At 37.2% G+C, this 17,223-nt stretch overlaps 1 protein-coding gene across 1 annotated transcript in view; it reads left to right on the forward strand.

Annotated features, from left to right (window-relative positions):
* LOC115425325 (5-hydroxytryptamine receptor 7-like) overlaps positions 1-15,946 on the forward strand; it is a 42,848-nt gene extending 26,902 nt beyond the window's left edge. The window contains exon 2 of the mRNA XM_030142787.1: positions 14,466-15,946. Within this exon, the coding sequence (XP_029998647.1) occupies positions 14,466-15,204 (739 nt within the window). The 3' untranslated portion in view covers positions 15,205-15,946. The remainder of the gene's footprint in view (positions 1-14,465) is intronic.
* Positions 15,947-17,223: the final 1,277 nt, after the last annotated feature.

Here is a 17,223-nt window from a genome sequence, read left to right on the forward strand (position 1 = left end):
TAAAATTTCCACATCACTGCTTTACAACAATTAAGAGGAAGTAAACAGGACATAATAAAGGTGTTGCAGGAATAAAAGAGTGACTTCTAGGTGTGTCCTTTGCGCACACAGGCTGATTCCCACCATTTAGACAAGTTTATAACTGCAACACAGTTTAAACATCATCATAACAAAGCCTGCTATTGCTACCTGATACATGATAAATAACATCTGTTTAGGGGATGAAAGTAGGATTTTTCATGGGCACAGCTGTTCTCTGGTTCGGAAACATGTTGCGGATAATATATATTTTCTATGAGAGACATACCTCTAAAGCAGGAGCTTGCCATGTTTTTTCCAGAAGGCCACCGTCATATAAATGGTCATATATTTTGCACTCGAACATGAGACACGTAGTTGAATCATGAACAACATGACAGATTGTTTTACAGTAAGTCATTTCTGTAGGCTGCTGGTTCTTGGATGATTAACTGCTTTGTAAGAGCATTTTGTCTGGAAATTGAGTTTGAAGACAGTTTTAGAACTTTTTCTTTTTTCATATGATGGTAAGTATGGTTAAGATTAGCACATCTGGTCAAATAATGTCATAATGAAATATGCTGTCCACCCATGTGGCAAAACAAAATACTGCATTTTATGTAGGGATGTACACAAGTATTTGATTATTTGATTAGTCAAAGTGGTAAGCATGGTTGACATCTGTTTAAGTCCTGAAGAAGCACTGGAAACCCAAAGCATCTACTGCTCTAAAATGTTTAACAACTTTTGAACCACAATCCTATCAATACATGTAAATATTTGAGGTAAAATGTAGTTTCCCAGCTTTTCATTGCCATCAGATATGACGCATTTGGATGTTCAGAGGCTCTGTAGTGAACATGAAATGCCGTTATCTTCTGCAACATTGATTCATCGGTGAAACTCATGTAATTTGACAAATGGCAGTAGTTGTAGATGCTTGTTTTAATGTTCAGTTAATGATATGTTTTGATGAAAAAATCACTTCAGTTTTTTTTTTCTGTTTTAATATATCATTTGAATTCACTTTGAGCTTTAATGAACATGTATATGATCATTAAATTAAACACAGAAAAATACTTCAAACACTTTTTCATTCTTTTCAGTTGCAGCACTCAGCAGAAAGGGCATCATAATCATTAGTTCTACATTGCATAATGTATAAATGTAAAACATAAATCTTTTCGCACCCCAACTATAACTCTAACAAATAAAATTATTCATCCTTTAACCCTTAAAGACACAGAACTACTTTGTGGCAACTTCAAATGACTTTTTTTTTTTTATCAACATTTAACCTTTCCTACATGATTTATCCCCATTCATAATAATATTGTCATCTTCATTTTGAATTTTTGAATGAAAATCAGGTGTATTATTATGATGATGATGATGATGATGATTATTATTATTATTGCTTGGATGGAGATCGCATGTTAATAATGATGTCATGACCAAATCAATTTAAATTAGTTTGATTGTTCGACTTAAAAAGAAATTCAAGTAATAAAGACTTCTTTTTTTATGTGATTTTTTTTCTTTCAGGGCTTGTTTTGTCTTTCTTTGGGGGCCTGACTGAGATGCCCCTTGAACTGCTTTACCATTAATTCGCAAAAAATCTCTAACATGTCTTTTAAAAACTCCCATCTAGATAAAATTCCAATAAAAATAACACAATACATAAGACAACATTGAAGGTTTGCCTTTCTCTGTTGGTCAGCTCTCTGTCTAAAGTCAGACTACACTTAAAGTGGTAGTACATGATAGCATTGTAGAGTCACCGGGAAGTAAAACATAATTACCTTTCAGCTTACTGTAATCCAAGTCGTCTGAGAGGACATGACACTTTTGCATAAACTCCCTACCTGTGGTTTCAGGCTGTAGATGGACTCATACCTAAACTTTAACAGCTACTTTAAAAAAATAACATCATCAGCCTTTTACCATCTCAAAAACATTGCCAGAATCAGAGGTTTGTTGTCTAAACCAGACTTAGACAGACTTATCCATGCACTGCAAAAATCTCAGTTTTACCAAGTGTATTTTTCTCATTTCTAGTCAAATATCTCATCACACTTAAGATAAGACATAATCACCTAAAGAGTAACTTTTCAGTGAGATATAAGAACTTATTTTTTAGACAATAGATCTTAAAAATCTTATTTCAAGAAATCTTACCAAGATAATTTCACTTGTTTCATTGGCAGATTTTTTGCTTGAATTAAGCAAAAAAATTCTTATATCTCACTGAAAAGTTACTCTTTAGGTGATTATGTCTTATTTTAAGTGTGATGAGATATTTGACAAGAAATGAGAAAAATACATTTGGTAAGATTTAGATTTTTTTCCAGTGTGCATTTATCTCTAGCCGGTTAGACTACTGTCATGCCCTTCTCACTGGACTCTAAACAAGCTGTAAGACACTGCAGTATATCCGGTCCTGACTAGAACCAGGAAGTACGACCATATTAGTCCTGTGCTCAGATCTCTGCGCTGGCTTCCTGTCGCTGAGGGAATAGACTTTAAAACAACTCTGCTGGTCTATAAGTCTGTCCATGGTCTAACACCAAAGGACATCTGGGACATGTTGGTCCCATATGAACCATCTGGGACCCTGGGAACCTCAGGGGCCGGTCTTTTGCTAGTGCCCAGAGTCAGGACTTAACATGGTGAAGCTGCATTTCAGTTCTATGCAGCTAAACTCTGGAACAGCCTTCCTGATGACGTGGACAGGCCTCTACTGTGACAATGTTTAAGTCCAGGCTGAAAACGGCTCTGTTCAACTGTGCATAGAACAACTGAAAGGGCTCTATCTGCACTCTTCTCTTTTACTTTATTTTAATTGATTATTATTTATGTTTTATTGATTATGTTTTAATTGTAACTTGTCTCTTTTCCATTTTTGTAAAGCACTGTGAATTGCCCTGTGTATGAATTGTGTTATACAAATAAATCTACCTTGCCTTGCCTGTAGAAAAATCACCCCATGACACAGATTTAGGCTAATCACAAATGTTTCCAGACAGGTAGTGTGGTTAAATAAATAGATATACTCTCCCAGATGTGACCTCCACTTGAATCTACTATTCAGCAGCTTCACTTTTCTATAAGAGCAATGAACAAAGTGAAGTCATATATACTAGTCTTTGATTTGGACCGAAAGGAGAGAGCTGCAGAGGGAAGATTTATCATTTTATTTATCGTTTTTTAATTTATCCTTTTTAATTTCGGCTCCTGTAGCTTTAAGTGATGAGCGATGATATTCTTCCTCCTGTATATTTTCTTAGAATCCTACGGCAACATCAACTTATAAAAGAGAATTCATAAATTTTATAAATGCTGAACTGAGCAAAATCTCCCTTCACAGTCTTAGAAAGCTGAGTAACATCCCTTCCTTTAATCTGTCAAAAACAATTAGGTGTGCATATGTATGTAAAGCACGAACTAATGTGCCTTGAATGCTTGAATGATCTAAATGTGATTGAAGGGTAGTTAATAATAACTGCATGACTCAATACAACAAGAGGAAAAGTGTACATGTAATAAATAAAACAGCATATGTAAATTCATTATCAATGACTTTGACATATTCACACCAGTACTTGAAAATCCTGCACGTTGACGTTAGATTCTAGTGTTGTATATTAAAAAGAGACCTTGATAAGTTGTGATAAAATCTAATAAATTCTGACCTATGTGAGCTGTCTTGTCTCAGGTAGCAATTCCAAAGCACCTTCAACCACACACAAACTAAAATAAATACGAGGAACTATTGGCAGACTATAGACACCAGTCTGACCTGAGCTGGTAGTCCTGTGACTGGAGGTAACAGACAAATCTGAGCAAAGAAGTACAGCTCTCCAGAGATGACTCAGTTTGGTTTATGTAAGAGTCTAAATGAGATAAAAACATGTTCTGCTGCTATTTTCCACTGTGATTCTAACCTAAACTTGACCACATGTCAGAGAAACAAAACAAAACGTGGCTTAAACAGGTGAAAGTGTTACTGAACCACAGTTAGATCTGAAGGCAGCATGAAACAGATGGGATTTCTGCTCTGGGGGGGGGGGGGGTAGGATGACATATCCAAGCTTAAGTTATGTAGTGTGCAGTGAGAGAGAGCAGCAGTTTAATTTCTGTCTTCTCTAAGATTCAAACATTCAGTCAAATAGAAAGGGGAGCTGAAGCGTTCCTTGAGGACCGAGGTTGGTTCTGATGTTGGAGAAATCCCCAAACCTCACCAGACAGATTTAGTGCTCGTCAGTGTAGGGCATCTCAGAATAAGTACTTCATGTTAATACTCTTTTTGAAATGAACACCGTTAGAGATCTTAGTTTATTATTTATTTTTACTAAATAGACAAGTGACATGAATTTGGGGATTGCCCAAATGCTAAAATCTATTAATAGAGCAGAGTACACACACACACACAAAAAAAAAAAAAAAAAATCAGTGAGAAAACAAGAAGACTGAAGTGAAGAGTGAACTGGGTGTTTTCCTTCCCTTGAATTCACTCCATACAACTCAAACCAAGCATGAAAACATTGAATAACACGCTACTGACTGTGGATGAAAAGCAAGCACACTGCATTTCTTCAACAAGACAGTTCTTCAACAAAAGTGGTTTGATTTCAGGCGACTTCTGCATCTCAGTGCCCGCTTCACTTACACAAATAGCCTGTATAAAAAAGGATAGTCCTTTTAAAATGGGCAACACTTCACTCTTTCACAGGCTTATCTTGGGTTGTCCTAACATGCACTGACACTTGAAATATAAATGTCTTAGAGAGATTAATGAGTGGGGATTCTCCATTGGAAAATTTCAGAAGGAAAAAATGTAATTTGACAGATTCCCCCTCTTACCCTTTACTGATTTTTTTAGAGGAACTTGCTCTAAATTTACCACTCAGCTTCCCAAACCAACTGCAGCTTGGTAAATATTTTACTGTGTGTATTCTCAGACATAAAGGTTTGAGAGGTTCTCCAGGATATGACTGACGACCCTGGACACACCAGACCGCTTACAGTGTTTCAGTACAGTTCACTTTATTCGGCTCTAGCTGGAATTCCGGTGGAAGTAATGAACTTCACCATTAGTGTGGCCACACTGTTTATGGCAGCATGATCCCTGAGGGCAGCAGCATCTAAGGATGTATCCAAAATCCTAGGGAGACACCGTATATAAAACAGCACTCCTCATTTTGACCCAAACTGCCTGTGGAGGTGATTAGAATCTGTTGTCACTGTTTTTTATTCACATTGTGCGTCCTCTGTGATGAGTGGTGTCATGTGGGCTTAACCCATACAGACTCAGTGCTACTTTTGTGCCATGCCCCTAAAGAATTGTTCTCTCTATTTAAACTTTAAGTGATTTCTCACCATTTATTGTAATATCATCTTTATTTTGCATTTTTTTCAGTGTAAATCCTGTATTTTCCTACATTTAATTTACTGATCATGTTGATGTTCATTAAAGATCAGATTAAAGTTGAGGATTATTATATCAAAAACAGACAAAAATGATGAAAAGGGACTTTTTTAGCAACAGTGCCATGAACCTTTTATAGGTCACTCATTGAAAAGAGCTCTGAAATGGAAATGTTCAACCTTAGTGTGTTATTGGACTTCATCCTTGACGGTTGCTGTGACAACAGTCTCCCTCCTCTTGCCATAAACATCCAAGCAGTACTTAAAAGTAAACACATGCAATAAAACAGCTGTAATAAGGTCATAAACTGACAAAAAACACTCGTATTTCCTATTTACAGCTTCAAAATTACTTTAAAATCTCTATGAATCACTGTATACTGCTTCTGGTCCTCACTGAGGCATGGGATTGGACCCATATTTTTACGTTTGTGGAAACGACCAAAATAGTCACTTGGCCGATAAAGGGTGAATTTAACATAAACCCAGTGTCTCCATCCACTGTCATTGATCCAACTCCATGGCTTTTACTGGTGAATCAATGTTGCAGAAGATGACGGTGTTTCCACGGTAACTACAGAGCCTCTGAACATCCAAATGGGTCTTTTCTTTTCTTTCTTTTATGCATTTGGCAGACGCTTTTTTCCAAAGTGACTTACAGGGGAAAACCAATCAAATCACTCAATCAATCAAATTTTATTTATATAGCACCAGATCACAACAAAAAAGTCATCTCATGACACTTTATATATAGAGTTGGTCAAAACCAGACTCTAAGCCAATTTACAGACACCCAACAGAATCTGATCATCATATCTAATGACCATGAAAAGATGACAAACTTTATTTTACACCAATTATTTACATGTATTAATTAGGATTAGTGGATCAACAGTTATTAAATATTTTACATATGGTTTTGGTCACCAGTGGATGTTTGGCTCTTATGGGTTAAATATCATGCACCACACTGATTATATTTCATATTAATGTACCGCTGGCAAATATTACTGCATTTGTAGCTGTCTTCATGACAGATAAACACAAGATGGCTGCAGGAACAGATGTTTAGTTCATATGGAGAATTTCTGATGTGCCTTCTTATATTGAAACAAATGACCAGAGAATTTCACTTTCATCTTCTTTCTATTTCAATTGCCTGTTTGACTCGTCAACTTAAACCACATACACAACTCTTAATTTTATTGGTCAAACAGGAGACATGCACTTTTCTTATTAGTTCTTATTTCAGAAAAAGATTTTTGCAATACCTTTCCATTAAAAGAACAATTTCAGTCTTTTGAAATGATACTTTTCACATAACCTTAAAGTTGCAGTGCTTGATAGTTTTTTCATCATGGTATGAAAGAACATGAGACTCCTACATCTATAATTGCTTGTGTTTTTTTTAAACTAATTTTACCCTATGATGCCCTGATTTTATCTATAGTAAGGGCTGTTAAACATATGATTGACAGCTGTAAATACCAGTTGCTGATCAGATCTTGTCAGTTGGGACTTCTATAGTCTGTGTCATGATATGGAAGCTTGAAATAGTGGCTTAATTTTTCCGTAATGACATGAAATTACATCAGTTCATCTAGATTTATGCATAGTCTTTTGAGTTTTTGACTGAGAGGTGGTATAGCAGGAAATGGCCTCTTTCCAAATTCTGGCATTTTTTCCCTCCTGATTTTGGCTCCTATGTCTTTCAGGAATAGTTTTAGGGTAAGGGTGTTAAGGGTTATCCCTAACTTAGTAATACTATATACCATGAACTCATGATATTTTCTGAGGTGGTTGTCACACTATGAAAATTTAATATCATTGCAACCTCGAATATACAGTATGTAGTAAAGACTCTGAGAGGAATTTCTGTGAATAATTTCACATGCTGAGTTACATGACAAACATCTTCACTTACAGAGTTGAATAAGGATTAGAAAAATGTTTCTGCGCATGACATCATAATGTCACAGTGGAACTGACCTTTGACCTTTAGGGAATTTCTTTTTTTTTTTTTTTTTTTTTTAATTTTGGCAAGCATTCATGTCAACTTTATCATAATCAACTCATAAATTCTTGATTTATGGCCCAAATTAGTTATTGAGGTTCACAGTGACATCAACCTTTGACCAAATCCTAATAACGTCATCCTTGAATATTGTGCCAAATGTAATCAAAGCGATAGAAGATGAAAGATAATGCGCTCATAAGGATGGGATAGACAGACACCCAAAAAACACAACGCCTCCGGCCACAGCTGTTGCCAGTGCAGAGGCGTAAAAATACATCAACAAATTATACAGTACATAGCATTTAAACAGATGAAAATACAAACAGCACTTAGCACAAACATGAAACAAGAGGATCCTGATAGAATGAAAGACTAACTGCTTTGTTTTGTCCGTCACTCATTGGTAATTACCCTCATCGTGGGAAACACCTTTTCTTTTACAGGATTCCTCATTGTTGGGGGCCACATCATTACTTTGTTGTCATTTCCTCAGAAATGAAGGCAACTATTGTTGACTTTATTTGTCAATTTTGATTTTGTTGCTGATGTGGAAGATGATCCACAACTGAGATCATATTTTTATTTTCAAATCTGTCATATTTGATGGATGTTTCTGACCTTAGTTTTAAGCAGAGTATCTTCACATTTGGTCTTTACACTCAATGGGCCTCATGCAAAAACATATTTGTTTCTATATCTGAAGTTTATCTTACTTTTTCTATTAAGATGCACTTGTATGAGTGTTTCAAGTAATACAGTAGAGGGTTCCAAGACACAGATGGGAAAAAATGTATAGCCGGTCATCATTAATTAGATAACCAACTGCGTTTAAATAAGGTATGAAACAAACAAACAAAGAATAGAAACTCACAAGAAACAGCCAGTCATTTTCATCTCCTCATTAACTGACCACTGAGTTACCTGCAAAGACAGGATATGCGAATATTATCACCATTTAGCAGAGAGACAAGGGGAGTGTAGTATTACTGACATGGCTGGCACCATATTATGACCAAAAACCTGCAAAGTGAAGTTATTAGGGACCAAGCAGTAAAGCAACCAGGAGACAGGATTAAAGGTTCACATTTGGGTTTCTATTTACCCAAAAAATATTCAAAATGGTTACCAATTTTAACATTTAAGTATATAAAAGAGGTCAACATAACAGAACCTACACAAAATAATAGCAACTAAGGCTGAGAACATGAACTGATGAGCTTAACAAACTGACAAAACTGACCTAACACAATGAGAAAACAGGGGAAATATATAATGGCTTGGCCAAACCAACTAACACAATAGGGGGAAAAAAAAAACTAAATACAACTAAAGCTTTTTTTTTTTTTTTTAACTTTTATTTCAAAGATTACCGGTTAACAAAGATCAAACATACAATCGACAAGGCCTCAAGAACTTACAACAATCTTAACATACGAACAAATACAAAGGCATTCTTAGACATTAGTTCTCTGTAAAAAGTTTTTCATATAGTTTGACAGTTTTACCACATTTGGGTAGTCTATAAGCTTAATCCTGCATATGTACTGTTCAAATTCAGTCAGGAGTCTGTGTTAACTGGAGGTCATTTTCAACACTTTACATTTATGAATATGGAATTTACCAAACAATATTAATAAGTTAACAATGTACTCAATGGTGCTCTCTTGGTGAACAAAACATATAATAAGAGACTTACAATCAATGACAATGGGGTGTTTGACTTTACACAATATATATCTTTTCAATTTAGTGCAGAGGATAATAGAGTGGTTGCATTGACAGAATAAGTGTATTAAAGTTTCAGGCTCAGTATTACTCAAGTTACATTTATTTTCTAGATCTAGACATTTAGAAAGATACGCATTAGTAGTATATATATTGTGTAAAATCTTGACATAAATCTCCCTTATCTTATTATTAATGCAGTATTTGTATGGTGGAGTACTTTATAGGATTTTTACCATGTACATTGCTGGACCTGAGTACTGATTTCATTTCATGTACATGTCAGGGTAGAGACTGCAATCTGGTAGGATCGGCGATTCTACCAGTAGAGACTCCGATCGTAGTCTCTACCAGTAGAAACTCCGATCAGAATCTCTGACCCTAACCCTAACCCTAACCCTAACCCTAACCCTAACCCTAACCCTAACCCTAACCCGATCGGAGTTTCTACTGGCAGGATCGGAGTTTCTACCAGTAGAGACTCTGATCAGAGTTTCTACTGGTAGAGACTACGATCGGAGTCTCTACTGGTAGAATCGCCGATCCTACCAGATCGCAGTCTCTACCCTGACATACACACTACATGTAATGACAATAAAAGTGAACCTGAGCCTTGACATCAAAACATACAACTAAAGCATTGTTACAGCTAAATCCCCCTATGAAATCACAGCACATGGTATGGTCTGATGAGCTCCACCCTTGGCCACATTAGGACAGGATACTCCACCACACCCAGTAACTCAAACCAAAGAACAAAGGATTAATATAACAAAACATAACAAACTAATAATTTAATGGTCACCCTACAATGTTCATATATGTGCACTCTATATAACTCGATGTAAGGTTGAAATAAACAAATGCCTAATTAACTAAACTGCATGTTTAACCCTTTCATGCATAGTGGTCACTACAGTGGACAGTTATTCTACAGCTGATCTCTCGTATATTCATGGGTTTTGTTTGTTTTAATTCCACATCAGCCAACACAGTGGATGCTTATACATCATCCCATACCCTGCAGTTCATACCATTACTGTAACTTTGCTGTTCTTGATAAACCTGATCTGCAGTAACATGTTTCAGTGTAAATCAATTGTTATTTGTTAAAAAAAAAGTTTTTTTTTTTTTTTTTTTTTGCATATTATCTCCATGAAAAGAGTAATAACCCAGCATTAGAATATGTTAAAATGTGAGAAAACATCAGATTTTATTTCATTGTTTTCATATCACTTTCTGATATTGGGTTTTAAACATGTTTCTTTACTTCAAAAATTAAATGCACGGACATTTTTGTAACTCCATGAAAAAAAAACAAAACTTGATCACATTTGTTTTTCATGCTTATGAAGGAATAAAAACATTCAAGAAAAAAATCTTAACTAAGGTTCTCATAATTAATGCATGAAAGGGTTAATGAATGATTGAATGCAACTAAACAGACCATGTGATGCTAACCAAAGTTATGGAAATAATGATATGAAACTGAGGTGGTAAGTGTTTGTAGAGATCTTACTCTATTACTCAATGTGTGGCTGTGGCCGTCACAGCAGTGAACACACATAATTTAAGAAAACTGTATAACTGACCCATATAATCCTCATGAATACCTCCTGTGGCCTTCAAAAACAGTTTTATCCATATGAGTGGTTCTTGCATGAAGCCAAATTTTCAGTCAATTGAGTTGTAGCTTTAACGATTCTGTATGAGCAAACAAGCACAGGCTGAGTGCAATGTCCGTGATCTAAAGGGGTGAGGGTCTGCAATTTCCAACTGCCTTGTTATGACTCGTGAGATAGTAGAGCCTCATGAAAGACGAATGCTTACTATTACAAAATAGAAAACCTCAGCTCTGTCATTCTTGCAAGATGAATAATTTCATGGCTAAAAGAATGAATTTGTTTTACACATATCCAGTCAAATCAGATTTAAATTTCAACCTCACATCAGATTATTTGTATATCAATTGCATGAAATTCTGAAATCAATAATCATGAATATACATTTATGCAGCAGCACGTACGCCTGTAATCAGATTTGGTTGTATGTTATTATAAATGATTTATGTGTATTTTGAACAGTCCTGATTGCGTAAGCCTGTAAACACGAAGCAAGCAGTAAATCTCAAAAACCACAATTAATTTCGGTTAATGAACTACTGCCCCAGTTTCGTTATCTTTAAACCACCTCGGTACTTTAAATCTCCGGTTATCTGGACAAAAAGCTGCATGTTCTAGAGATTTTTTGACCAACTGTGGCTCTGGACTACTCCATTTAGGCTGCGTACCAGATGGGGGTCGCATAATTTAAATTAACTCACCAGTTATGTTTCGGATGGAAGGACCAAACCAGGAGAAATGAAGAATTCACCAAAAGAAGGTTTGAGGTTTTAAAAAGTTAAAGAAAGCTTGATTTATTGCTTCAGGCAAAAATAGAAAAAGTTACAAAAAAGAAGAAGTCAGTTATCAATTAGTATAGCATCAAACACACTATTCGTCTCAGAGGAAGAAAGAGAAAAAAAGAGTTCCTTATTACTTTTTACAGTCTTTAGTGACTCTTGGAGACTCCCATTTTTCAGTGTCATATCATCATACACGTTATTGATAATGATAGTTGCTGGGCAGAACATGTCAGTCATACATCAGTTACTCCGCACTAATTCTAAGAAAACACATGTTGAAAGTTCACGTGAGTTTAACAAGCACTCTGGACACCTGTCAATCAAACCAACTGCATAACTTAACCACAAAGAGTTTCAGAAAGCGCATCTTGCTTAACACTTGCCACAATTAGGCTAGCATTTCTGACCACAAAACCCCTTAGTTCATAATCTGGTTTTTCTGCTCTCACTCTCTTTACCACAATTACGATGTAAAATTAGGTCTTTTGCATAGAATCTGACCTTTTCTCTAAGTTCAGCACAGACAGGTGTGAGTTCATCTTTAACCACACAACACACACAAATCAAACCTTTCACTGACTGTTCAGTACAAATAAGGATACAAAATACAGTTAAAATTATAAATCAGAATATAACAACTTAGATCTGCTAAAATAAAAGATTCTTCAAGCAAAAGAACTTGTAACATTACATTTTTTCTTTTCCATTTTGTTCATGATGTATGATTTATGATGGTCATCTTACATTTTAGAGCAAGATTTAAAGTCACACATTCAACTTCCATTTAATACGATCTGTACTACAAGCCCATCTTAACATTTTTTGCACCTTCCTTATATCCTATTCATTTTTCAGTATCCTGCTCCTTGCTCTCTGTTGTTGGTTAAATTTAATATAGTTAGAACAAACAACAGAAAAGCAGCTGGAGGTCCCATAGATGTTGACATCAATTCATCCAGCTAAAGTACAAGCAAGAAACTGTGTAATGTTGTGTTAAAATGTGTCCTGTTTTAGCCGAGCTGGCAGAGCTGAAAACAGTGCTGTCTTCAAACAGGTCGAAGATGAGTAATGGGTTGTTGAGAGGTGACCTGGTCTCTACCTCCCACAGACTCACAAATAACCTCCCAAATAACCGCAGCCCCCTTATTATTGAATAATGCATGAAGAGAAGAGTGTTGCATTACTGGGTATCCATTATGTATTCCTGAGAATTCCCACAGCATGGAGTGTACCCATCTCAAGATTTGTCTTGTATGTATTCAACATTGCTCTCCTTGATGTGCTCAGTCCCTCCTGTAAAGCTTAAGTACATTTTAAGAGAGAACTGGAAGTGAGTGAGGCAGAGCAGTGGTCAAAGAGATGGCATTGAATAAACACAAGTTGTTATGTAATATTCAGTGACCATAACTAACCTGAGCCAAGGGATCTTTAAGGACACGGTAATTATGTGTAGCACCTGACTTTAAGTAAGGTGAACGAAGTGATGGTTTTATTAAACTAAACCAAATGTCACAGTTTAATATACAGCTTTGCAAGTGTGGTTTTGTTTTCTTTCCCTTCCTCTATCGTGTCATCTTCGATGCCAGCACCCGTCCACTTGAACTGCCACAGGCGACAAAGTAATGACACCTGTCGAAGATAAATGATGGACTTTTGCTCGTTGTCAAGGCAACAGGTGCCCGTGTATGTGGCCCAGCTACAAACTGAAAAAAGCTGACTGTGTGTTGCTTTTTAGGCTGATTAGAAAACATCAGATCTGTGTCAGATGTGTGGGATGGGGGAACATAATCAGGTATGTTTAACTGCAGACTACAGTGCAGTTGTAGCCTTTTTGTGTCCTCTCCATGAGAATCAGATCCAGATCAATACCACTTCCATTTTCACAGTGTTAGCTGATAATAGGCTACATTGTATAACAAAATGGACAGTGGATGGATAGTAACTGTGTAGCTTGTGAAAAATCCAAACCATGATTGCTAATACAAATAGCTTTCTGCAGATTTCCTGGTTCTACACAATTTGATAACATATGTGAGCCATAAAAGACGAAAATGAAAGGAAATATGTGAGACAAATTGACATGGTCAGACTGAACATATGACTTGTAGAAAGTCTCCATTAAAGCAATCCCTGATAAAGTGAGGACTACCACCCAAGCCGACTGAGCCCAATTTGATTTCCACAGTCCTGATAACATCACTAGTGGACAATGAGGTGAATTGGCCAGTGCTCCCTAAAGCTATTTTACTTTGTGATTAACAATACAGTGGAAACCAGAAAAACAGCCAAGAGTCCAAAATATACAGCTTTCATCAATGACGCATTTGATGCTGATGAAAGCTGTGGGCATAGAGCCAAAACACACACACGCACACACGCACGCACGCACGCGCACACACACACACACACACACACACACACAGATGTACGCAGATATTCATCATTTTGTGAAGATGTGGCTATTTTCCCAGTTTTGCACAAATGCAAGCCTTTCACACCTTACTTATCTTTATTTCTCTGCTATTTGTAACCACAGAGCTGTCCCTTTGATTGATAGCTCCCTCTGTACTCGCTGAAGTCACAGAAAAAGAACTAATGGTACTTCAAGCAATGACAGAGCTAGTGGGCTCTTATTCAGATGTCTATCTTTGAGATGAGTTTAAATCTCATTGAACCACAGTTTCATCTTAATAAATACAGCCAACTCATCTTGTGCTTTAGTAGATTATTAATCATTATCATTATCATTTTTATCAGTGTTATATATAAAGTCAGTTTAGTGCAAAGTCCATTTGAAATGCTCCAGGTGGAAAAACAACGCCTGAAAGTTAGGCCTGTGCTTATAGCTCATCTTTTGTCTTGTACTCGTTGCAGGTATCTGGGGATCACACGGCCTCTCACCTACCCGGCTCGACAAAATGGGCAGCTGATGGCAAAGATGATCGTGGGAGTGTGGCTGGTGTCGGCATCCATTACCCTGCCACCTTTCTGTGGTTGGGCAAAAAACGTCCACACAGCCGGTGTGTGCCTCATTAGCCAAGACTTTGGCTACACCATCTATTCCACAGCAGTAGCCTTCTACATCCCCATGCTGGTAATGCTGGTCATGTACTACAAGATCTTCAGGGCAGCTCGCAAGAGTGGTGCCAAACACCGCTTCACCGACCTTTCGCGCCGTGAGCGCCTCGAAACAGTGGCTAATGAGGCGCTTCGTATGCAAGGCCTAAAACCGCCCGGTGTGGCGGAGGAGTGCGCTGCCTTGTCTCGCCTGTTGAACCGTGAGCGCAGAAACATCTCCATCTTCAAGAGGGAGCAGAAAGCAGCCACAACACTGGGAGTGATTGTGGGAGTGTTTGCTGTGTGCTGGCTGCCGTTCTTCATCCTGTCCACTGCCAGGCCCTTTATCTGTGGAGTTGAGTGTAGCTGTGTACCCATTTGGCTGGAGCGTACGCTGCTCTGGTTGGGTTATGCCAACTCGCTAATGAACCCCTTCATCTACGCCTTCTTCAACCGAGACCTACGCTCCACGTATCGTGACCTTCTTCGCTGTCGTTATCGTAACATCAACCGCCGATTGTCTGCTGTAGGTGTCCACGAGGCTCTCAAGGTGTAATTAGGATCATATATTGTTTCAGACTGACTCGAGGATCCTGTGAGCTTGTACACTTGGTGCTTAAAAGGGTGACATGTACACAGCAGGCCTGTAGATAAGACACAGACTGACAGAATGGGAGTCACTGTTGGTGGCTCACTGTCCCCTCTGCAAAGACACAGAGGAGCATGATCACTTCAGTGTGTGTGTGACTCAGTCATTCTATTTTGGGATGGAAAAATCATAGAGCGTACTTGATAGGCTATTCAAGTCGACACTGCTTTTGTGCATATGCCACAGTTCCATCCTGGCTCCGGATTTATGGCTGGATAATGTAGTGGCAAAGGAAATGACATACAAACACAATAAATCATCCTAGGGTTTTGAAAAGGAAACAAAAGGAAACAGAAAGGAAAATGATTTCTGTATATTACCAAATTTGATGTTTCATAAAGAAAAACATTTGTTCTGTGGTACAATTTCTCCTGAACATCCTTTTAATATGCATTTAAAGAAATTTAGATTAACTTCAAACTTAAGGCAAACACTTGAAGGTGTAATATGCCAGGATTAAGTATTGTTTGTATCTTTTAATTTCTATTCATTTCTTTTAATTTAGTCCTTTCACGCAATAGCTCACATAGTATCACAAATGTTCAAAAAATGTGGTGCCGTTTGATGCCAAGTGAATAGGGGTGGGTGGAAAATGGTGTTAAAATACAACATGGAGGGAACACTTTCCATTCATGAAATATCAGTGTTGTTATAAAAGAAATTGAAAGTAGCTTGTTAGTGTCTGCATGAAACATATTTGTCTAACATGGCACTGTATACATAACTCATAAAAGATTTTGATTTAGTGAATAGTGAATGACATTTGGCAGAAAAGTTTGGTGTTTCACCCAAAACAAATCTTTACTGTACACTTGAATTCAGTAGGAATTCACTATGAACCATGATACTGTGGACTTCACTCTTGATATTCTTTGACTGGTTTCATTCCACAGTTGGCTGATGACTTTTTAAAAAATAATTCTGTCACTGAAATAGGCGATGCAGCAATCTGAACGTGCTGAACACAGTACAACTTTATTGAAAACGAGTTGCCATGGTCTTGAGACTCTTTCGCCTTCACTGACAATATTTATCATTCCCCCTTGAAACAGGATGAGGTCATTTCCCTCCTGACAACAGTCCCATCTGAACTGTTCGGTGACTTGTATTAACTCATTTCAAATGTCGTTAGTTGAGCAGTGTGTGCTTTTTCTACCTCAATTTTGGAGAATTCTATACATTTCCTCTAAACAGATGTATCGCTGTCTTGCATCATTTTGTATTTAACTTCTATTTTTTATTGTGTCGAGTTGATCTGTCAACCAATGCTCTGTGATTACTCTGTTAGATTGCTTTGTCATTGCCTTCAGAATCAACCCGGAGACGTGGCAAAGCATTTCATCACTTTGTAAATAAAGAAACACTTGGTTAAAATGTCACTGGCCTAAATTGATGAACTGAAATTTCAGCAAAAATAACCAGTTATGTTTTTTCTTTTGATAGTGATTCACATTTTTCAATTTCTACAATTCCCTTTGCTTTCTAACGCAGACAACATTATCCTCATCAAATGTCTGAACACAGTTTGTAGGACAAAAGTCATCATCTTCACATTGAGAGTTCTATCATAAGGAATAAAGACACACCTTAAGGCCTGTTAGAAGCTACTAAGAAATCCATGGCATTTCTTGAGGAATTAGCATTAGGGCCATCCTGCTACTGCAAGGACTCAAGAGACGTGTCTGAGGATGGTGACCCCCAAAAAAAAAAAGACGACTTCATTCTCTGTCTGCTTGGAGCAAAATCTTTTATTCAGAGTGTGGGTGACAGCTGTCTGCTTGCTTTCATGACTGAACCTCTCCTGTAGAGGCAGAAGGAGGAGGCAGAGACTGACATGCACAATGTGTCGTGTCTTGTGGTCAGAAGGTGTTAGTCTGTGTAGTGGAAATACACCACGGGAGGTTGAAAAACGTCAAAAATGGGACT

This window comes from Sphaeramia orbicularis, chromosome 9, assembly GCF_902148855.1.
Source record: "Sphaeramia orbicularis chromosome 9, fSphaOr1.1, whole genome shotgun sequence".
Classification (NCBI taxonomy): Eukaryota; Metazoa; Chordata; class Actinopteri; order Kurtiformes; family Apogonidae; genus Sphaeramia; species Sphaeramia orbicularis.